The following is a 25,283-nucleotide window of genomic DNA, read 5'->3' as shown; positions in this document are numbered from 1 at the left end:
TGGGAATGAGTATTTAAGGCTTGGATTTCCCACTTCCTTGTTGAGTGGAAGAGAACAATGGGGACTCTCGCGCACCGCCGCCGCCGCCGTCCCGTCCCGTCTCGTGATTGCGATTTTGTATTATCGCGTTGCGATAGTCAGAATCGCGTTGCGATTTACATATTCGCGTTGTGATTTTCTAAAATCGCAATGCGATAGTCAAAATCGCGTTGCAAATCTAGAAACTGATTTACGATACTGGAGATTGCGTTGCGATTTAGAGATCGTATTACGATTTTGTTGGTCATTTTGACAAATAAAAAAATTTGATCAAAATCGTATATTATAAGATATTTTCGATTACTTAGATTATTTTCTCTTTTCAGAATGTTTTCACGTATGTTTTACATAATTTTGAAGTTAAGTTGGACTATCCCACGGTCCCACCCTATTCCCTTCTACTCACACTCACCAAGAAAAGCACGACATTTTTCCAACAAAGCTTTAAACTTAATGCTGTAAAGACAAAGACAATCGTTTTCCGTTGACTGTGTGGAGTGAAAGTTCTGTTTCTGTTGTCTTTTTTCTGTTCTTTTTTAGGGTAATGATGTTACTTTTGAATCTTTGTTTCCTCTTTGAAACTGAGCAATCAAAAGGGTTCTTTTTTTTAAGTAGGTAGTAACTTTGCACCGTGCTCAATTCAGGAGCTTTGCAATGGCAGACTTTACAAAAGTAACCGAATCTCGAAAAGGTTTTCCTTTTGGTCTCTTTTTCCCTTTCGTTTCAAATAGAAAAATGAGTGATGCTTTCAGTTTCTCATGCTGCAGTAGATGTTGTTTACAAATCGATTAATATCTGACATTAGGTTTAACCAGCATTTGAAATCATTTTCTTTCTATTTTCTTACTTTTCTAGTGTCCGCGCTTCACGGCATCAATGAAGGAAGAAAGTCGGTTCGTACATGACAATAATATCCCTTTGTGGCATTTAATACAGTCAGTTAAAAAACCATGAAAAGAAGGGTACTTTAATGGAAATTTACCTGTTAACAGTAGGCCACTTGTGACCAAAATAATGTCTCATCTATGTTGAAATAATAATAATACCAAAGTCGTATGGACCATGAACCTAGGTAGGATTTGCGGTAGCATTGAATGTGGTGAAGAAAAGAGAGTTGCTGTTAATGTCCACTTGAATGAATAGTCCTTCTGGTTTGACCTTTTATTGAATATGCTATTTTACAACTGGCTTGATTTCTTTCCTTTGTCTTTTTGCTCCTATAGCTTCATTATGAAAATGTCCAATACAATCTAGTATACAATTGTTATGGAAAAAAGATGAAGAATCAAAGCAATTAGCACAGTCAAATCCTTTTCTCATTAACATCGGATTCTTCTGTCTGAGCTTGTGATCTTTTACAGACCTTGTAGGGTCAGGAATGCATCGCAGTTGTGAAGGATAAATAAACTTGTTATTTTAGCTTTGAGATATAAGTCAAAATTATGCAGGCATCAAAAGAAAGGTAACTTCTGTTTCCTGTTATGACTGTTCATTCTCTCTTATTACACAGGTTTCTTGGGGTTTTTTTATGGATCCCTTCATGTACGCGGATTTGGGTTGTCTTAGGTGCAATGCATGTAGCCTATAGGTGCAATGCTTCCTGCTAGCCTTAGGCTGTCAATGCTTATTATTTGTTGCCATATATGATCATCTGGGTTGTCTTGGATTTAACCAATGCTTGAGAGGGCACAGTGAACTCCGTCCCCCCCGGAGTTTAATTTCCACCGGTAAATAATTTATCATTTCGAGCGTTGCAGTCTCATTGTGCATGAGAGTAGATATGTTGTTTTTTTTCTACATTAAGATAGGATAAGCTGAGCCCCTTATTGGGACTATCAGATGCTGTGACAGAGGCTCATTCATCCTTCCCTAACAAAACTTTAATCTGTCTGAGACCACTGTCGATTTATTGCTTTGGTTTCGTGTATTCTCGATAATTTGCTTATTTCGTGAGGAACATGTTCGGGTATAACTTAAAGCTTCTATATCAAACTATTGAGTAACCAATGTTTAACAGAAGCGGATCCTCAGAAGTGCCGCAAAGGGTCTCTCCTCGAGCTGTTCGTCAACTCAAGCCAACCAAAGCTTTTGAGCGCTATTCACCAAGAAGACTAGTCTCTGAGGTATATTAAAGGAAACAACATTTCTTTCTGATGCAGATGCACTAGCCTCTATGCATTGTTTTTGAATTAGAAATTCGAGTTTACATTTGATCCTATACGAACCAAACATCTAATCTTATCTGCTTTTCTTGCACCAGAAGAAGCTCCCCGGCAGAATATCAGAATTGGAGTTGCAAAATTCACAGCTTCAAGAAGAACTAAAGAAGGTGAAGGATCAGTTAAATTCATCCGAATCATGCAACAAGGAAGCTCTGCAAGATGCCGAGGAGTTCAGGAAGCAAATGTTGGCCATGTCTGCAAAGGTTGAAATTTGTCGAAAGCCGCTACTTGAGCCTGCTTCTGAGAGGCCTCTTATTGTTGAACTCGACACGGTATCACAAGGGGGGGATCGAGCCTGGCTGTCAGAGCTTGAAGCTATCCGAAAGCAGCAGTCTGTTTACATAGATGTGAATGAGATTCAGCAACTTAAGGATCATCTTGAAATGGTGGCTGAATCTGAGACTAAACAAACCAAGCAAGCAGATTCAGCACATTTGGATCTCGAGAACTTGAAAGGAAACCTGGTTGACACTCTTTCTCTTGTATCGAACATGAAAAACCGGCTAAAGGACGGCCGAGAATCGGAAGCTCCAGCTGAAGTATTGGCCAGTGAAACTCTTTTACAACTAGAAGCTGCGAGAAAGACTGTGGAGGCGCTTAGATCGGAAGGCGTGAAGGCCGTTGAAGCTTACAATTCCATTGCTTCAGACTTACATCAATCCAAGGAACGTGTTTATTCACTGCAAGGTCCTTTGAACAAACTTAAGGCAGACCTGACTGATGCTGGGGGCAACAATTCCCTAGATTCAGATGGTGATCATATCGTAGTTGAGCACCAAACCCGAGAAGATGAGAAACATGAGGAATCTCATCAGCTTGAAGCAGAGATTTCTTCTTTAAGATCTGCTCTTGAAACTTCTGAGATTAAACGCCATGAAGAACAAATCCAAAGCATTATACAGATAAAGAGTGCCAATGAACAGATGGACCGGATAAAATCAGAAGCAAACTCGAGAGAGGCTGAGTTGTTAGCTAAACTTCAGAAAGCAAACCTTTATATTACTACTTTGAAGGCAAATTTGATGGCTAAGGAGACCGAATTGCAGGGTATTTCGGACCAAAATGAAGAGCTACACATGAAGCTTGAGAAAAGCCCGTCATGTCAACTAGAACCGGAACAAAATGAGCTCAAGGCATTGAAGGAAGCTGTTGATGACCTGAAGGCAAATATGATGGATAAGGAGACAGAACTTCAATATATGGAAGAAGAGAATGAGATGCTCCGGTCGGAAATCCGTAAACGAGACATGAACATAAGCAAAACAAACGATAAGGTGGCTGTTGAGCTAGAGTTGGCAAGGGCTGCTAAGCTAGAAGCTACTACGAAGCTTGAACTTGCAATGGAGGAGGCAGATAAGAATAGCAGGAGAGCAACCAGGGTGACCGAACAGCTTGAGGCCATGCAGGCAGACAATTCGGCAATGGCGGTCGAGTTGAGAAGATTGAAGGTGCAATCAGAGCAGTGGCGCAAGGCTGCAGAATTAGCCGCAGCAATGCTTACGGCAAGTAATAATGGGAAGAAGTTCATTGAAAGAACCGGTTCACTGGATAGCAACCATTATTCAAAGATTGGCTCCCCTTTTACTGAAGATATGGATGATGATTTTCTGAAGAAGAAAAATGCCAACATGCTGAAGAAGATTGGGGTCTTATGGAAGAAACAACAGAAATAAAACACCTATGTGTGTGTGTGTTTCCAAAATTGTATGGAATCTATGTTTTCTCTGTTTTGCCCTATTTTTCTGTGGGTGTCATCACTTTGTGCTTACAGTTGAGAATGCAATTTGTGGCGATGTTGAATTCCGATTCCATTATTGCTTCAACTAAGCTTCTTGCTTAATATTGGCCATCATTTAATCAGCTGCCGAGTTCTGATATGAAAGTAGCTGCAATTGTTACCTGAATGCACTTCATTGGAGAAAATGCAAAGGTCTAAATTAAATTTAATTCATTTAAAAGAAAATGTTATTATTATCATTATCTTGCATTCTAGGTTTTAACTAGTATTGCAATTCATCATCCTTGTATTGTAGCATTAGGCCATGCTTATCATCGTGTTTGCATGTTAGTCCTGAAATCTTGCATCAGTCCTTTCAATTTCAGCATACTGCTTTGCGAATCCTATGTTGAAGACCGTTGGATTCTACTGAAAATGAAATCTAAAGACAATTGATGACCTAAGGGTCCCTTTACCTCTACTATTTTCCCCCCTGCCACTCCAGGATCTAACCTTGAGGACTCCAAATTTGTTATATTGCAAGAAAAGTAGAATGAAAAGTTATATTATAAGGTTCCCCTGTGTGTGCTGTGTAGAGCTGAGTCAAAGTCAAGAAAACTCCCGTGCGCATTCTCGGCTGCTGTTTAGACGGCTGTGCCTGCTTGCTCTGTGTGGTATTAAGCCTGGAGTGTTTGAAATCGGTTTTTCGAAACCATTTGGCTTTATTAAACGTTCGAATTGGATTGGGAAGCCGTTTGGTTCCAAAGGGCTTAGCAACAAGGGTTGGAATCCATTCTCTTCCACCACGATACGCCGAAGCTCTCGTTTCACAAACGAGGAGACATTCTAAAGTATCAAGAATTTACCACTCAGCAACATTGACAAGCTGTCAATATCAAATGTTCCAGATGGGTCAAAAAGGTCGGGATTAAGTAATAACCTTTTTTTTTCACTCTTTCTGATCGAATGCTATACTCTGATTGTCATCTGGAATTCATCAGTTACAAAATGGGAAAAGATTGGAGTCTGGGCTGAATTTATACATACCATGCCTTCCCTGTTACATCAGTGATGTAATTCTGGTAGTGACGCCATATTTAGCTTTAACGTTTGCAGTACTCGGATTGGATGTCTCGCAACAGCTCAGAAGGCTATCTTTGAGATTATCAATCATCTTTAATTTTGTTCTCATTAAAGTTGCAGGCTAAGATGATTTTCATGGGTTTTGTTTTTTTGAAAACCCAGTAGCAGAAACTAATCAGATCTTGATTACAATAACAAAATGGAGAAGAAAGAAGCTCACATGCGAATGTGTTCAATGGGACTCTTAACTTTGCTGTATTTTGAAGAAAAGAGGTGATTGACGACAGGGAAAAAGGCTTTTGGAGTAAGATAACGGTCTCATCGTACAACCAACAAGCCGCCTTGGGTTGGTGATACGAAGAGGGTGGTTCCCGTGAATATAATAAAGGGCGTGCAGTGTTTAAAATTTGAAAATTAAAAAACTTTTAGGATAAATTAGACATAAAATCATTGTTCAATGGTCATTTGTGTAGTTTACCCTTTTAAATTATATATATTCATTGGGTCACATTAACAATTCGGTAAATGTGTAACGACGGTTAACCCTCAATTACAATATCATAATTTTTTTTAAAAATGAAAGTGATTAAATATTATGTTTTTTGAATTTAGTTAGGAAATGTGTACAAAACTTAGATGAAAATGATCAAACATGTAGTTTACCCTAAAATATTATACATATGCATAATAGCTTTTAAATAAAAAATTATTCTTTTAGTTAGGATTGTAAATTTGACGAGACATATCATGAGTTACTAGAAATCGATTTGATCAAAATTTGGATAACTCTTGAATCAAATAGACTCTACTCAAATTCGTCATAAGCTAAAGCGAGTTACTTGATATCCGACTAGACAAAGCTCGTGAGTAACTTAAAAAATATATTATATTATTTTTTATTATAAAATTAAATTATTATCAATATTAACATTTATAAGTTGTTTATAATTTTCATGTACTTAAGGTTTAGTTTTGAGTTCGAATATGAATTTCAATTGAGTTAAATTGAGAATATTTCAATTTTTGAGTTCAAAATTTTTTAGGTCGAATTAAATTTTAATTTTTTATTTAGAGTCGAGCATAAAAATTATAAGCTTGCAAAATTTTTAATCCAGGTTCAAATTTTTATTTAGAATTTAAATCAAAGTTAATAATATTAAACTCGTTAGTGTCAAATCAAATCAAACTTAATTTTACAATTTTCAAATCAAATAACTTGACTCGTTGACATAGCTGCTCTCTGGACAAGATAATACATATATGACATGTAGAGCAGACAAAGGCCGCAAAGAAACTGACAGACAAATCCATCAGATAGAAGAATCAAGTGTACCTCATGAGCTTGAAACAAAGCAGCCACAGTCGAAGGTGGGGTTGGGTTCTCTGGTCCAGCTCCTGCGGGCAGCCGCCCACACCCATTTTGAACTGAAAGCTGCATGCCATTGCTAACCCCAGCGCCCAGGGACCGACTTCCTCGACATACACCATCACAAAAATCAATTTCTTCCAATTCCACTATCTAGGCTTTATTTCCTCTATATTAAATTTAAAAATTTTGATTTGATTTGATTTCAACTTATAAATATTTTTATGATTACACCACGCAGGCAGGATGTAACCATGTGCCCCGATGGAATTCTTGACCTTGACCACTAACCATTGATCAAAGGTTTTAAGATTAGGGATGGGTATAGACTCGATTTTAACGGGTTTCGACCGACTTAACCTGATTAGGTAGGATTTTTTTAAAAAAAAATTTGGGTTCGAGTCGGATCGGTTTTTTTAAATGTGATGATCGGGTTGGGTCGGATTTAGTGTGAATAATATCCGACCTGACCCGAAAAAAAATATAATTTTATCTTATATATTTAGGAATAATTATATATATTATTTTTTCAATTAAGTCATTGTTTCATTGAATAAAAATAATTTTTTTTATTATTTTAGGTTGATCGGTTTTTAAGTTATATATAGGGTCGGATGAAAACCTGTTTTGGTCGGATTGGGTCTCGAGTGGAAGACTCCTTGTTCTCGGGTCTAGTCGAGTGAATCAAAAATCCGACCCAACCTGACACATGCACATCTCTATTCAAGATTGATTGTGGTCCACCCTAGGGGTGTTCAGATCTAATCCGATCCAAAAATAATAATCAAAAATCGATCCAAAAAATCGATAACCGAAAATAACCGAAACTGATTTAGTGTGTTTGGTTTTTTTTACGAACCGATCGGTTCGGTTTCGAATTGGAAATCATGAACCGATCCAAACCGAACCGAACCGATGAAATAAAATATTGAATTTACAAGCTTGAAACAAACCCATCAAAAACCTAACAAAATCTCGCAAATCCCATATTCATATACAGATTCAGCTTTCCTCGACACACGCGTAACAATTTTATTTTAGATTCTAGTCATAGATTCCAATGAAAAAAACAGTGCAATAAATGATAATAACAAAGAATGATAGTATAGTCTTTTGGTATTTCCTCAGTTCTGAGGTAGAGAGAAAATTATCGGGTAAAACTTAGAAAATGTGTCGTTTTACTTTTATAGATAACTTACTGACGAGAAATTGATTCGTTTCTTAATTTGTTAAAATATATATTATCTTTGTAAGCTTCACAAGCGTACATTTGTTAAAATATATATTTTCTTTGTTTTTGTGATACATATGCTATTTTTTTAATAAAAAATTAATAATTATTTTGAAAAATTAGAATTCAAAAACCGCAAAAATTCAAACTAAATTAAGCCGCACTTAATTGGATCGGATCGGATCAGATTTTTTTTAAAAACATCCAAACCGATCCAAACCGCAAATATTTATACTTTCAGATTAAATGAATTTTTAACTAAAAACTGATCCAAACTAACCGCGAACACCACTGGTCTATCCCGTCTTTTATTATTTTTCGTTAATAGATCAACGTTGTTACTTGGGATTGAAGAAACTCCGGTGGCGGTGGTGAATATATTCACAGAGGCTTCATTTATAATGTCGTAAAAAGTTTTTTTTTTCATTGTATCTATAAGCTAGGTTTATTTCATTATTTGCTTTGGCATTCCGTGTTAATAATTACCTGAGCCCGCCACGTGTCTGGTCTAATTACAATATAGGATTCTGTCATTTTGGACCGCACTCGTGACTTGCCTCACACACCAATCTCCCGTCTTATTATTGTTCATATTTTAATGATTTTTATCGTTTTTTACTGCAACTAACTTGTTGGTATTTTCTAAAATATTTAATGTTTTTGATTTATAAATGATAAAATATTTGAATAATACAATTATTATTAAATTACTCAAAAAAATATTTTCACCTATAAAAAATACATAGTGATAAATTTTAGGTAGTAGAAAATGATAAGAACGATTATTATTTTTAAATATCAATAATTATTCAGTGATTAAATTATTTTTATAATATTTATAATACGAAATTTGATTTATATTATTTTTAGTAATTTTCTCACATTCTCCTCTGTAAAAAGAAAAAGAAAGGATTTGTTAATTACAGAAGATGATTTTCATGTTAGCCGTGGAGATTCTATGGATCGGGAAAACTGATTTTGTAGATTCTTAACTTGGCCAATATGCTACCATTCTCCACCTTTGTCTTTGCGGCACAATTTTCCATTATACCTTTCACTTTTTCTTTTTTTAAATTACTATTATCACTATGACTATAATAATTATTAAAATGTATTAATTTGACTGTTATAAAATTGACCAGTCAATTAACCTGATTCATCTTTCCCTATTGTAATATATATATATTAAATAAAAAATATTGTACCTTTATTTTTTAAGTATAATTAAATAAAAATTCTTTAAAATATTTTTAATGAGATTCTTCTTCATAAATATCGAGGCGTAGCCATGTATTATCCTTCTATTTTGGATCAGATTTTGATAATTATTTTAAAACTTTTTCTTATTCAACTCTTTATATATTTATTAATTTAATACATACATACATATATATATATATATATATATATCCATGTGAGAATATGTTAAACATTGACTTGAACAAATGATAAAAACCTTCAAACTATTTAACTTGGTTCCATGGAAGATAAATGAAACAAATATCAACCAACTACAAATATATACAGAGAGAGATTAATTGTATAGAGACGAATTGATTTAGAAAAATTAAAATTTAGATCTTAAAAATTTTAAATTATAATATTATGAATAAGAAAAATTATATTGATATAATCACTTTATAAACTCATAATAGATCATTACTATACTATATCTGATTCAAATAATTAAATAAAAAATGTAATTATTTTGGATTTTAATCTTGATACATCCATTATAATTAGTTGTAGATTGTTTTGAGAGTGAGGAGCCTTGAGTCGGACAGGCCCTACTGCATTGTCGAATCCACGCGACAAAGGGTCCCACAAGGACAGACCCCAAAGGGCCTTGGAGACATGGACTATTTAGATAGGTTTTTCCCTCTCCCTTTAAGTCTGATGTCTCTGAATACCTGAATATATATAATATTAAAAAACAATAAAAATAATAATATATCCCACATTGAAGACAATCATATCATCATCTTGTACGGAAAAATCAGAATGACTGTTCTGTGACATAGATTAAAAAAAGACCAATTAACCGATCATTTCTTTACTCTCTCTCTCTCATCGGGAGGTGTAGTTGAGGGGCTAGCTTTCGCTTTATATACGTATATATTATTTATTCACCTTTGATTTCAGTTGTTACCAAACACAAAACTCATTCTCTTCTTCTCTTTTCTTTCACACCACTGCTATTTGTTCTCTTCTTGTTAAACAAACCCCGCAGTTGAAACTCTGTTACCTGTGTTGGGTATTTTGCTTTCTTTTCTGGGTTGAATAAATGGATTCTTCAACCAGACAACACCAGGTATTATATATTGTGATTTATGTTAAACCAGCATTTTATTTCTTGTAATAATTTGGTCTAATATATTCTACTAATGTTTTTTTAGGAGATGGGTAACTCTTCACTTGAAAACTTGTCGGTTAACTCAAACGGACAACAAGAGAGAAAGACAAGACCACAACATGAAGAAGCACTCAAGTGCCCACGATGTGAATCCACCAACACCAAATTCTGCTATTACAACAGGTACAGCCTTTCTCAGCCAAGGTATTTCTGCAAGTCATGCAGGAGGTACTGGACCAAAGGAGGCACATTGAGAAATGTTCCAATGGGAGGTGGGTGCAGGAAGAACAAAAGATCAACATCAAAGAGAAGCCAAGATCAACCATTAACACCTACCAACAGCCCACTCATCACAACCACCCACCTCCCACAACCACCCACCTCCCACCTTTGAATTATGACACGAATGACCTAAGCCTTGCCTTTGCTAGGCTACAAAAACAACCTAGTTTCCCATTAGGGTTTGATGATCTCGGAAACCCTAGCATTAACAGCAATCCCACCATTGTTGATGCACTCAGAAGCAGATTCCTTGGAAACCAGAACGACTTCCACAACTTCTACTATGGGGTTGGTTATGAAAACATGGGGTTTAACGGGGAACTTACGGTACCGTACAATAACAATGAAATGAGTACCGCAAGCACAGTTACACCAATGAAGCAGGAGCTTTCCATGGCTGACTTTGATTCTGAAAAAGAAATCTGGAACGGGTTCAATTCATCTTGGCATGGACTGCTTAATAGTCCTCTAATGTAGTTAAAAAGAATGGAGTTTTCTGTTCTGTTTTTAATGTTTGAAACTGAAAGCAGCATATTTCACTAGTTTTTTCCCCATGTTGCTTTTCATTATTAGTATGGCCAATTTCATTCTACTATTGGTTGATAAACTAATGATGTTTCGGATTCGTTTGCTAACCAATTAAGGGAATTTGCAGACCATATTAGATAAAAATAATGAAAGAGGGAGAGATGTTTCATTCGTGGTTTCTGTCAGGCATGAACTGTATGAAAAATACATTGAAGTTTGCATGCTGGTTCTTTGGGTTTTGAATCAGTTGATGTTTTCTAGATATTCCGTCATCATAGCTTCTTATTACTTTCATTTTCCGGTAGATTCTATGAATAAAACAAAAGATTAATATATTCACATTGTCAGTAAAAGTAAATATATAATTTAATATTAGATTATGATCTCCTCTCCTAAGCGTTAAGATTTCAGCGAGACAGCGAAAAGCACTAATCACGGACAAAATCTTACTTGAGATACGGTCGATCGCAGACATTGTACTAAAATAATATTTGTTTGAGGACTTCGATCACAGTTGGATTAGGGTTGTATAGCTCACCATCACACTATATACATATGATTTTTTTAAATAATGCCTTAATTACATCTTTAAGATTATTGTAATAATAATCTTAAATATTGTCGTTACTACTTTCATTGCTATGGACCTAAAGTCTGATCCTTGATATCTTTCCTAACTTTCCTTCACTTTTTCTCTATCCTATCTCTTTAATATTATGTTGTATGTGTGAATTTATTAAATTATTTTATTTAATATTTATTTTATATAAACTGTAATCTTATTTATATATTTTATAATATAAATTTATCGGTATTATAACTAATAATTAATCGATTATCTTATTGATATACTAATATCTAAAATGATAATTTTATTTTATAAATCTTTATAATCATTTATAATAAAATATTATATAAAATTATACTTATACTTGATAAGGAAGTCTGATAATGTATAAATACAAATTTAAATTTTATAACGTACGAACTCTACTGGTTAGTATTTGTTTTTGTTTTAACTAATTTTATTTGGTAAAGTGAAGAAGGATTTTACTTTTAATGAAATGGTCAATATTTATTATTAAATATATATGTGGTGCAATTTTTTTATATATTTTATAGATAGAATAAAAAGAATGTCATATTATTAACTTATATTTAAAAGTAAAAAGAATAAAATACAAAACAATTTCTTTTCATTTTTAAATTGTTTCCCGTTAATTTATAAAAAAAATCCATTTATATATCCTATCTGACATCCTAGTACGAGTACAGACACTGCAAATTTTTTCTGTATACTTCCTATGAAATTGAGTCGTACCAAATCCATATTTTGGATTTAATTAATATAATAATATAATAAAATAAGGAACTTAATTTATTGTCGCTCACCTAGATCAGAATAGGAGTTTATGTTCGTTGATTATCCATTTAAAGCAGCAGTTTCGACAATATTTTATGCTCTCGTTCTTCGACAAGAGATGGGGAGAAGGGCAATTAGCAAATTGGCAAATCAATTTCAAATGACAGTAAATTTTAAATGCCTCAACAGCAAAATCCTCAAATTTTAGTCTGTTGTTGCAGTATCCTCGGTTGCGGTGTCACTCTCCAATTTATCACCCGATTCCTCTGGTTTGCTTTCAGTACTACTTTCAACATTCTCAAGCTTTGAGACACGAAACATAGCCAAATGAGTATCCCCTCCACCAAAAGAAAATCATTTTGTTGAGGGATGTCAAGAGTTGAGTAAACTCCATTTATTTACTGTTTTGGGTTGGCTAAAGGAATCAATTTCCTCGTTCTGATATTGGTTACCAGACAATGATTCGATACGAGTTTATATTTACTATGGATAAGTTTTTTTATCGATTGAAATCGAGGTCGGTGTATTTACCGAATATAAGAAAACTTCCCGGTGGCAACTTGGAAACAACTCCCGGTCTTAGCCTCTGGTCATTCATGAAGGACCCGTTGGTACTGTCCAAGTCTGTCACCAGAAGATTCCCTCCTTTCTTCTGAATCCGAGCATGAACTGCGGATACTGTAACATATATATGCACTGTTAATGATCGAATCAGATGCTCTTTACTACCAGGAAACATTTTTGTATCTAAGTTTGTGACTAATGCAAGGCAGAATTTTATATTAAGAGACTAATTTTTAAAATTTTAGAGATGATTTTATAAAATTATAGGCGAGAAAATAGATTATTAATTAAAAATATAAAAAAAATATCTAAAATGTATGATAATTTAAAATTTTAACGAGAGGCTCGGTCATCCTGACTACTATACCTGTTGCAACCGGAAACACCACATCTGCCTTATCAGGGAGACGGCCGACAGTGACTTCACTCTACAAAATGGCCCAAATACAATCCATCCATGATGTTATTTTCAGTGCAAAGATAGAACAAATGACAAAGGAAACAGTATTATTTTACTTACAGAAGCAATCTCAAAGGCATCTGGCATTTGGACCTTAAATCCAATGTGTCTCCAATCTCCATCACCTGTTTCATCAAAATGTTTGTGATTTCTGAAACAAAGCATTTGAGGTTCAGAAACAGAAGATTTCGATGCAACAAAACACTGACCTGCAGGTTCAAGAAGCCATCTATCAGCGACATCTGTAACGGTATTACTTTCAGTTTCAGAAGCATAAGTAACCCCAAGATTCCTTTGTTTCTTTAACCTGATTCTATCGAATTTTAGCTGAGCTCTGTAATTCTTGGAGGACTGAAATGGGATTACCAAATATGATGCAGAAAGAATGGCTTTTGAATGAAGGAAGGAAGGAAAGAAGCTAGGGAGCTTTGCAGGAGACAAAGATTGTGCAGTCATCTCCATCTCAGCAACAGGATTGCTATGGAGTTATCGAATTCTATATCTAATTTTCTATTCCAAGTTCCAGTTGTTCTTTTGGATTGTGTGGGTAGCAGGAGCAAAAGGTGTTTTCGTTAAACATGTAATATAATTACGTGGCATCCATTTAATGCCTTGACGAAGAGATATGGATAATAAACTCTTATTTATTTATTTTTTATTATTTTTGGGTAAACTAAATGAGAAGCTCTTTTGTTTGTGTTTCTTCTTATTTTAATTATTAAATTTAAAAAAATAATATCCACATCATTTAACTTATCAATTATTATAATTTAATCATCGAATCTAATTCATGTTATAATAATGACCCTACTATATTCACTGTCAACGCCGTCTATTCCGCCGGTCTTACCAACCACATTTACCTCAAGTTGGCATACTTGTTCACGAGTTTCAAGGATCGCCAAATCAGGGAGAAGCTCTTGAGCGTAGGTATCAGGGATAATGTCATCGGGGAGCCAGGCTCCGCCACTTTTGGGGACGTTGTCAACTTCCTCACATACCTCAAGTCTCTATCGGAGTTACCTCGCCTTCAGAGAGAACAGATGCAGAAAGCTAAGTTGACTAGAAAGGGCGGGAATCAGGCCGTTGTACAGATTTTTCAGCAGCAGATGAATGATTTCGTCGCTGCTAAGAGGGCCCTGCAAATGAAGCACGGAACTGAGATTGCCCAGATTCGCGCTCAATTAGCCCGTGCCGAGCGCGATATGGAGACTGCGCTGTCTGTCCTGCTCGATGAGTTTCATCCGGTGTCGTTATTCCATAAGCTGAGTGAAGAGACGTTTAAACAAAAGTGCTACACCATGTATGAATTGGAGGAGCAGACGATTCGTGGCGAGGCGGTCTTGCCAAGAGGTGATGCTGGGTACGCAGAGGCATGTACTCTTTATGGTGATAAGGTAAAGGATGCCTGGATGGAAAACTTCGCCAATTCGAATGGGAACAAGGAACAGCTGGTGGAGTACATGAGGGAGAAGATTCTCCGGCTGGAAAGGGATGGCCAGTTGAAGGCTGGTCTGAAATTTCGGAGCATCCTTGGTATAGCAGGTGGAGACGAGGCTCTGCCAGATGTTGCTCCTACTGCGGTAGGCCAACAAGAAAATGGGTGGCAAACGATGGAACTGGGAAAAAAAAAGTTTACCGTAAACGAGTTGCAACTGAACAGCTTGAGAAGTGACCTCAAGCAACCATATCGACCACAAAATTTGCATGAAATAGTACTAACTTCTTAGTAAATTAACTAAAATATGGAATTGAAGCATGCTTAATATCATATGATGCTAAGTGACATCTGATGAGGCTTTTGCATACATATGTTATATTAGTCATTTTATCTGTATTGACATATAATTCTGCAGACTAGCATTCTTTCTCTTGTATTGCAGTTTTGTTGCCCTCAAAATGGATCAGATATGGCCTGTTCATCATCGTTCACATCTATCTTTATTCTGAATTCGTGAAATATGCATTGCATTTTTTTTGTGAGAAAGCTCACAGAATTCTAGTTAACTTCTTTTATTTGCTCGTCTCATGAGAAATGTTTGTCTGCTGAAATATGATGTATATAATAAAAGGTTTTTATATTATATTATTGATGTTTTATATTAATTTTATTAAATAAGTGAATATGATATTTAGTTGTATAACTTATACATGTAGCATGAATAAAATAAAAAAGTGTAGCAATTAACACATACTTACATTAGTGTAAGTATGTACATCTCACAATATTTTTATACCTAAAAATAAACATATAATTATATTGGTGTTAGTATGTTTCTGTATTTTCAAATAAATAAAAATTAAAAATAATATATATATATATATATATATATATATATATATATATATATATAAACTAAGTTATTTGTACACAAATTTTATTAAAAATATTTAAATTAAAAATAATAAAAAATTATATTTTCAATAAACTTTCATGTAAATATTTTAATTTTAATATTGAGAATTGAACTTGTTAAAAAAGAAAATATATCTCAATGACAATTTAATAAAACATATATATATTTTTATCTATATGAAATATTATATTTCAGTCAAACAAAATAATATAATATTCCTAGTAATGTAACATTCTTAGGCTGATAAGTTTTAAATAATATTTCTACTTTTTGTATTAAAAAATAATATAACATTTCAGTAATCTCATTTCTAACTGTAATCTTACATTCCGTAAATCAAACAATCCCTAATTAATACATAAAGCCTAAAGAAAATAAAATAAAGAGGAAAAAAATCACAAAACACTTTCTAACAAACTCCATTTATATAAGAAGGATAATATTTTATTAGGAAATATGAATATTAATTAAAAAATATTCTAAAATAACTAAAACTATTTGTATCTATCCAAACGTGCCTCGGAGAAGCTTAAATAAAATATATCAAAAGTAATATTGCCAATTTTTGTTGCCTAAGCTAAGAAGTTGGACTTGGGCCCAAGCTAATTTTGAGAACTAAGGAAGGCCTTCATTTGAATTCTCCGATTACTATAGTTCGACTTTGTCTATATCGAAATTTATAGTGGAGTCACGTTGATCATCTTCTATGTGACGACCAAGTTCGGATACTACTTGTTGAAAGCGTAAGCGATTACTCGATAAATTTTATAACACACGATATTATTATAAAATCATTGAAAGCAGACATATTCAACCTGTAACAACTGAATCAAGAGCCGGAAATGATGGGGTTGGTGTCAAATTGACTCCTAGAACTGTTGCATTTGAGACAACTGGAGGTTAGCCTTTTCTTCCGGTAATATTTTTAAATCGTGCTTTTAAAACTAAACTAGTATCAGGCTCTCAGCATATTGTTAACACGCTACTTATTCTTCATTTTTTTCTCCATTTTGCACTTTTTTTTTACCCCCAAGGACCAACACCTGATGCTGATGCAGTTCTCCAAGTTGAGGACACTGAACAAGTTAAAGCTCCTGTTGAAACTAAGCGTGCAAGGATATTGGTGCAAACTAGTAAAGGCGTTGATATTACTCCAGTGGTATGATATCATGAACTCCATCTATCCACCCTCTTTCCTCTCTCCTTCACTGTCTCATCGTTCCTAATTTTCTTTTTTCTGCTCCAAATCATCCCCGACGTTATGATAAATTTTCACTGTCCTGTTACTTTCTCAAATTGCTTGTCGGTTGTTTAATAACTGAGTCAAAGATCTAGAAGATTGAAATAATATGTTGAGAGTTCACTGTCAATATTCCGTCACGGACCTCTGGAAGTAATTAATAGGTAAGTTTATGGTCAAACAGCCGAAGGTATCAGTCGGAGAAGTGTACCTTATTTGAGCACTCTTAACGTGTGAATACAGGTAAGGTGGTTCATGAATTCCAGATATGTCCTACTTAGGTTTGTGGTTTTGGTCCAAAGGTCTCAACATGAGTGAGTTTATGTGGTTCCCTGTGCAGTCAGAAATGGTTAATGGTTACTTTTGTTTTTGTAACAATTTGTGCCTTAATATTTAAATTTAGACCCTATTTTGACATGCAGTCATCCCTTGTAAAACTTAATGGCCTATAGCTTGTTGGAGAAAAGGAATGAAGTTGAGTTTTCGTGCCTTCTCACCTTCTATATAAGTTGACGTGACTTTGTATATCCATGGCAAATAGAAAAATAGAGAACAAGCAGCACACAATGAATGTGTACCTTATCTGAAATAACTTCACATTTCCATGCTTTCTGTTATTCAAAAGTTCAAGCAAGCATCTGTTTTGCAGGGATGTGACATTCAGAAAGATGCAGTAGTTTTAAAATCTGGAGAGAAAATAGGTGCTTCAAAGTGGGACTACTTGCTACGGTGGGCGTTACGAATTCTAATTGTGTTAAGAGGCAATTTGTTTCTTTTGGTTTTTTTTTCCTAGCTCCGCGGCTCCGCCCTTGCATGACTGCTCATCAATTGATTCTTCAACATCTAATCCTTCTCACCCTGCAATCCCTGAAGGCTGAAGAGTGAGCCTGCAACTTTTTTTAAAAAAGAAGCAATGCAATACATCATCTTGTTCTAGTTTTTCAGAATGATCACTTTATGGATGCTAAAGTGATAAAGCAGAGTTGATGTTCCACTTCATTCCAGTTGGATAAGAAATGGGTGAAAGCTTTGTTACGTTATAGAGCCAATTGTTTGTCTGGTTTTGATCATGTACATACCTGGCTATGTTTATCCACAATGGCCTTGGAAAGGAATGGATTCATTAGGCTCTCAGTTTAAACGCATCTAGATACACCTTTGAATAATTGTTTCTTGAAGGTCACACATTTGATGCTAAAACAAATGAGCAAAGCTGACGTTTTCCTATGACAAAGTGAGACATGGGAATGTTGAATGCTTTGCTACAACATTTGGAAACAGCAATAGTATGACAAAGTGAGACATGGGAATGTTTTGCATTAGGCTTTCCGTGAATGTTTTATCTGTTTCTCTCAGATCTGAAACCTTATTGAAGATAGATTGATGACAAGTTGTCTGCATCGAAAGTCTAATGAATATGTAACTAACTGATGCCTAACAATTGTTTCAAGTTACTTGCATGATAGATTGATGACAAGTTGCAGAGATGAAGTGATACTGATCAAATGGATCTTATCCTTATACTTGGTGAGTTCTTCTATCCTTGCTGGGTAGAGGTTCCCCTTTTCGTTGTATTTATTTTCACTCCTTTCTTAAAATTATATCTCGGCTTCATTAAGGTGGCGCTGGCTTCACCCTGAGAGAGGAGATATTGCAGATTGTCTTTGCCATTGTTTGCTGCTTGTCAAATCTTTGGCGTCTGGGGTTATGTGTTTGAACAAATTAACCATGAAAAGCCATTATGCTCTAAGTTGCCGATTTTTAACCCCCATTTTATTCAGAACATTCTTGATTTCATCAAATTTTCATATGCAAGAAGCATATGACTGCACACATCTATGATAATTCTTTTCTACATACATACATTACATGTGATGTTCCAACATTTCGTTTATAGTTATGATAATGAAGCACTTCCAATCTATTTTCCTAATGGAAATAGGTAACTCCGTCTGCTATGCTCCCACTTTCATATGCAATGGTAAAGCATAAAATTCGAATTTAAATTTTTTCGGGTCGAATTTAGAAAATTTGAGTCGATTTGTTCGAGTTTATATTTAAATTGTAAATATTTACAATATTATGATATTATTTGATTTTAATTTAAATGAATATCTATAACTATAAACAATAAATATATATATATATATTAGAGAAAACAACCTCAGTGACCAAAAATACCTTATAATATACGAATTTAACCAACTGTTTTTGGATTTGCCAAAATGACCAACAAATTCGCAACGCGAATTCCAATTTCGCAACCCAGTTTCCAATTTCGCAACGCGAATATGTAAATCGCATTGCGATTTTTCAAATTCGCAACGCGATAGTCAAATTCGCAACACGAAAGTCAAAGTTGCAAAGCGAAAGTCAAATTCGCAACTGAATTTCAAATTCGCAACGCAAATTTAATTTCGCAACACAAATGTTTTGGGTATATAACAACGCAGCAGCAACAACTCATAACCTAAATCCCTAAATCACAACTCATTCCATCTCCATCTATCACTCTCTCCGGCGACATCCGTTCCTATATCCAACGACATCCTTCCCCATCTCTATTTTTTTTACATAATTTTATTTCTATATAAATTTTCAATGATTTCTCTCCCAAATTATCAACTATCAACTTAATAAAGGTATGTTTTTCTCTAAGTTAGTGATGATATCTAGTTTATAGCTCGTTTGTTTAGTAAATTAATTTACAATTTTTAAAATGAAATCATCTAATGTTGATCATGTTTGGATAGATTTGTGTTTTGGAGGGTCATGGGAGAATGTTCATGGTGTTTTACAATATGTGCCTTTACCCATGAATCTTCAACTAAAACTGTCATTAAAAAAAGTTAACTTATGAAACTCTAATGTTACGTGTTGCAAAGAAATTGAATTTAGAGCCTCTAAGTGGATTTAAGCTATCTTATCTGAGAAAATGTAAAGTTTATTTGTTAACCGACAATGAAGATGTTGAACGATTTATTGCTTACATTAGTGTTTTGCAAGAAGATGATGTTACATTGTATGTTGTTGAACCTGTAGTGAAGTTGGGTCAGTAGCGGGTAGTAATCAACTAAGTTCTTCAACCCAAAATTTAATGGTTACACCACAATGTCATCACCGAGCAAATTTTGTTTCACCACATTTCCAATACCAAACACAATATCAAACACAATCTCAAAACCCACAACCTTTTCCTAATCCAAATCCCAATCAACTTTCAACACCAAATTTCGGTTTTCGTATTGATCAGTTAGACGATTATGAGCCAACAGAAAAAATTGTGAGTACTAGTCAGTATTCGAAATTTGATCTTGGTCAATACCCGGACTTTGATCTTGGTCAATACTCGGATTTTGATGATGTGATGGAAGAAGAAACAGACCCTGCATGTAATGATTTAGATATTGGTCAATACCCGAATTTTGATGATGAAACAGCCGCTGCCGAGGAAGATGTTATTGATGATAACGAGGAGGAAGTTGCGACTGTGAATGAACATGTTGAACATCCACTCTATAATTCATACAACCCTGAAGAAGAAAAAGAAGAAGAAGAAGTCCCCGAAGAAAGGAAAAAGAAGAATATGCCACTGGAGTATAACTAGAATATGCCAGAATTACTTCAGATACCGGAAGAAGAGTTGGTAAAGATATCAGTTGATTGTTACACAAAAGTTATTCGTATCAAGAAAGATGATTGTTTTGCTACAAAGGAAGACTTGAAGATAGCTTTGTATACGAAATGTGTGGAAGATGGCTATCAACTAAGAGTTAACAAATCAAGCAAAGATCATTTCGAAACAAGGTGTATGATTGACAAAAACTGTACGTGGCGTATGATTGCAAAGAGGATAAAAGATTGCGAAATGTTTCAAGTTAGGACTTTTATTGATAAACATACATGTTCAATAACCCAAGTTTTTTCTCACCATAGACAGGCAAACAAAAAGGTGTTGGGTGGTTTTCTGACTGAGTTAATGTTTTTGAATGGAAGGGTATATCGGGGACATGAAATTATGACTGACATGAATGCTCGGTTCAAGATTAGTATCTCATATTCTCAAGCTTGGAGAGCCAAATGTTTTGCCTTGGAATTGTTGAGGGGGTCGCCAGAAGCATCGTTTGCCCAACTGCCGGCATATTGTCACAATTTAAAGCTGAAAAATCCTGGGTCGGTAACTCATATCAAAACAAATAGAGATGGACACTTTGAGTTGATGTTTATCGCCATTGGTGTTGCGGTTAGTAAATAATTATAATTTTGTTGACTCATTTTTGTTAGTTGCATGCATTTCACATTTAAATGATTATATTTCTTGTGTATATGATTTTGTAGATTTGTTCGTTTATTACTTGCATGCGCCCAGTTATTATAGTTGATGGAGCACATTTGAAAGGTCGATACCTTGGAGTAAACTTATTAGCAGTAACCATGGATGCTAACAATGAGATACTGCCAATAGCTTACGGGGTTGGCAAATCTAAAACCTCTGATTCATGGACATGGTTTATGGGGCATCTTAGGGATTGCATAGGTCCTATTAGCAATATGACAATCATATCTGATAGGGCAAACTCAATTGACAACGCTGTTAGAAGATGTTTCCCAAATGCTTTTCATGGACTTTGTGGTGTTCATTTGTAAAGAAATCTAAAATCAAGGTCTGTTGGTATAAAAAATCACAAATGGACGTACTAGAAGGCTGTAAAAGCTTATCGGGAAATGGATTTTAATAAGCATATAAATTGTTTAGGACGTGTTTTGCCTCAATGTGCTCAAACACTAGAAGATGTCGGGTTTGAAATATGGTCAAGAGTACATCAACTTGGAGCAAGATATGGTTTCATGACGTCTAATAGTGCAGAATCAATCAACGCTCTAAGTCGTCATTCCCGGAAATTACCCATTACTATGTTAATGGAGTTTTTTCGAGTCTCTATTCAACAGTGGTACTACAAGAAAAGAAACCATGCAAGTATTATTTCTTTAAATTCGTAACTTATCATATATTTTACTAAGTATTATTTATTTAAATTTACAGGAACATTGGAACGTCGTGTTACACCATAGACTGAAAAAAAGATAACGAAACGTGTTGTGAAGTCAACGTCCTGGAGAGTTGAACCATGTTCAAACTCTTTGTTTGAAGTATTGAATAATAACTTAAATGGGCTTGTCGATCTAAATGCAAAGACGTGTAGTTGTAAGAAATGGAAAACATCTGGTTATCCGTGTGACCATGTTATAAAAGTTGCTCTTCATCTAAACCAAGATGATTCAAGCGCATACACTATGGATTGCTACATTACAAAAGTATATCGATAGACTTATGCCGAGATTGTCTACCCATGTCCACATCCTTCTGAGTGGGACATACCATATGACTTACAAACAATTTTGCCACCAGTCATGGACATCATGCTACCTGGCCGACCAAAAAATCACGATCGTATACCGTCTAAGGGTGAAGAGAAGAGGATATCGACATGTAGTCGGTGCAAGGAAAGTGGTCATACAAGGTTGACCTGTGGATCACCAATGCCATCACAATCATCTTTTCTTCTACCAAAAAATGGATCCTCATCAAAATCCAAAGCTCATATGGTGCCAAGCAAAAGGAAATCAAAATCACAATCAAAATCAAAATTCCAATCACAACCGGCTTCACCTTTTGGGACCTATTAACTTAGGTGATTTTTAAATGCAAACATTGTATTATGAGTATTTTATGTGTGAATGCATACATTTTCAGTTAGACATTCATTAGTAACTTGAGTTTGAACTTTGCTATGATCTGTTCAGTTGTTATCATGTTGGGATTTTCTCTTGTGTTTGATTGCTTGTATAGTTGTTCTCTTGCTTCTTCAAGTGTCCTTAGCTTGTATTTATAGCTTGGAATGTGTTTGATGTTGTATATACCATAATGTTGTATGTTGCGATCAACGTGAAAGTCAAATTCGCAACGCGAAATAAGCGTTGCGATAGTCAAATTCGCAACGTGAAAGACAAATTCGCAACGCAAAATCGCAAACCGAATTTGACTTTCGCGTTGCGAATTTGATTTTCACGTTGCAAATTTGACTATCGCGTTGGGAATTTGACTTTCATGTAGTGAATTTGACTATCACAACGCTTATTTCGCGTTGCGAATTTACCTTCAACATAATGCATATTGAAAATTAAACAACAAATCAATTAAACATTGTTGTGGGTACATTATTTGAACATTGTTATGGGTACATTATTTGGAAAAATAATGTTCCGGACTTCGTTAGAAATAACCCTTTTTCATCGGATTAATTTCGTTTTTGTGGGTACATTATTTGAACATTGTTATGTATAAATTTGTTGTGTATGTATGTTTTGGTTTGATTATATTTCGTTTTGGTTTGATTAGAAATAACCCTTTTTCATCGGATTAATTTCGTTTTTGTTGTGATAGATGGAGATGGAATGAGTTGCGATTTAGGGATTTAGGTTATGAGTTGTTGCTGCTGCATTGTTATATACCCAAAACATTTGTATTGCGAAACTAAAACCTGTTGCGAAATTAAATTCGCGTTGCGAATTTGAAATTCAGTTGCGAATTTGAAATTCAGTTGCGAATTTGACTTTCGCGTTGCGAATTTGGAAAATAGCAATGCGAATTTGGAAAATCGCAATGCGATTTACATATTCGCGTTGTGAAATTGGAAACTGAGTTGCGAAATTGGAATTCGCGTTGCGAATTTGAGATCGCATTGCGAATTTGAGATCGCATTGCGAATTTGTTGGTCATTTTGGCAAATCCAAAAAAAAATTGGTTAAATTCGTATATTATAAGGCATTTTTGGTCACTGAAGTTATTTTCTCTATATTTTAATATGTGATATATATATGACTCGATTTAAATTTAAATTTTTTAGTCAATTTTATGAAATTACAACTCGTAATTAAATCGAGTAAGATTTTTTGAGTGAAAAAATGATTTTATGAGTTGAGTTGAATGTAGTTCAGTCTGCGTAGAGTTATGGGATGCTACTATGTTAAAATTCTTATAATTTGAGGCATGTACGCGTCTTACAAACAATCCACGAAGAAATTCGATGGAAAAATTTATTCTTTTATACTTTCCTCTATCTTCCGTTTTAATATAGTTTACGTTAGTTTTATGACACTATATTAATGTTTACATGTATAATAATTACTTATGTCGATAAATGTATTACTGGAAGAAATTATAAACAGACAAACAAACAAAAGATAATAGTGAAGTCTTATTTTTACAATACATTAACATAATGTTTAACCTCGCTTCTTTCTAGACCTATTTACAATCTGGACGAAAAAGTAATTATAAGTTTAGAATCGAATTCGAAGAATAATCGAAGATTTATCATCTTTATTTGGAGTGCTTTTTTGCATATAGTATAATAACTACTTAATTAATAAATTTCTAAGCTTATATACATTTTACTTATTCTTTTTTAATTTCTTATAAATAGAGAAATATTATGCTCTCAAATTTATATTCTCTCATATTTGTAAGTTAATCAATTAATAATCTTTTTAATTAAAAACATACGTCTTAAAACTCGACTTAGTTAAACAAATTAGTTATTGAGTGTTTAAATTTATATTATAAAATAATTATTAAAAGTATTTATCAAAGGATATTTTCAATCCGTATCATACAAATACAACGACAAAAGAATAGTAGACAATCAACTTAAACCAGTATACATTGTTGTTCTCTCATGATAAATATTAGTATAGGGACAAGCTTCGCATTAAAAGTATAAAAGAATCAGCATCTCGTTTTGTTCAAAAATCAAAATCGTTTCAATTTTAGACTAATGAGAAAAAGATTAAAATAATTTATAGCAAAACGCATCCACGAGCCTTGTCGGGCAAAAGTGGTTGAATAATGCAGTAGAAAAAAATTCTTCACATAGTGCAGCCGAACAATTATTTGCTTAAGTAGGGTGATTGCTACAGTAACAATCATAGATCTCCAGGAGCACACGACGACCTATGGAGCTGCAACAGCGAGGGAAGAAAGAAGAGTTGTTATAATAGAGGAGACTTTGTTGCAAGGAGCACTTGACGACTAATGTGGCTACTGTAGCAAACACCCCAATTTAAAAAATAATTTGATTAAAGCCCTATGTGGGGAATTTTTTTTTTCCAGCGCCCTACATGAGCGAGGAAGCCAGCCTTGTCGTCTTCCTTTTTCTTATGTCCCCTCATAGCTCCAAGTAATCTGAATCTCCTTTTCTTTGGACTCTTTTCATGATGATGATGATGATGATGGTGAGGGTGATAATGATGAGAATTATATTCATACCATTCTTTTTCTCTGTCAAAATTAAAAAATCAATCAAATCTCAAGTTTTTTATTTGTAAAAAAAATATAGTATATCATATTCTAACGAATTTAAATATAATAATTTTCTTGCTTTTTAATAAAAAAATAAAAAAATAGTTAACTTTTAT

General features: G+C 34.3%; 2 protein-coding genes and 1 pseudogene across 2 annotated transcripts; 2 read left to right on the top strand and 1 right to left on the bottom strand.

Annotated features, from left to right (window-relative positions):
- The first annotated feature begins 1,361 nt into the window (after positions 1 to 1,361).
- Positions 1,362 to 3,934, top strand: LOC120156872 (interactor of constitutive active ROPs 3-like). The gene is made up of 3 exons (XM_039168138.1): positions 1,362 to 1,501; positions 2,057 to 2,162; positions 2,300 to 3,934. The coding sequence occupies exons 1-3, from the start codon at positions 1,482 to 1,484 to the stop codon at positions 3,932 to 3,934; spliced, it is 1,761 nt and encodes a 586-aa protein (XP_039024069.1). The 5' UTR covers positions 1,362 to 1,481.
- A 5,864-nt stretch (positions 3,935 to 9,798) lies between these two features.
- Positions 9,799 to 10,836, top strand: LOC120156875 (annotated as a pseudogene).
- A 1,533-nt stretch (positions 10,837 to 12,369) lies between these two features.
- LOC120156876 lies at positions 12,370 to 13,742 on the bottom strand. Its single transcript, XM_039168141.1, has 5 exons — positions 13,418 to 13,742; positions 13,269 to 13,333; positions 13,116 to 13,176; positions 12,716 to 12,862; positions 12,370 to 12,522 (listed from the first exon to the last, which is right to left on the bottom strand). Exons 1-5 carry the CDS (start codon positions 13,668 to 13,670, stop codon positions 12,389 to 12,391), a joined length of 660 nt encoding a protein of 219 aa, XP_039024072.1. The 5' UTR covers positions 13,671 to 13,742; the 3' UTR covers positions 12,370 to 12,388.
- Positions 13,743 to 25,283: the final 11,541 nt, after the last annotated feature.

Source organism: Hibiscus syriacus, unplaced genomic scaffold (assembly GCF_006381635.1).
Source record: "Hibiscus syriacus cultivar Baekdansim isolate YM2019G1 unplaced genomic scaffold, ASM638163v2 tig00111238_pilon, whole genome shotgun sequence".
NCBI classification, from domain to species: domain Eukaryota; kingdom Viridiplantae; phylum Streptophyta; class Magnoliopsida; order Malvales; family Malvaceae; genus Hibiscus; species Hibiscus syriacus.
Note: the sequence above shows the minus strand (reverse complement) of the source record. Positions and strands in the feature narration are given on the sequence as shown.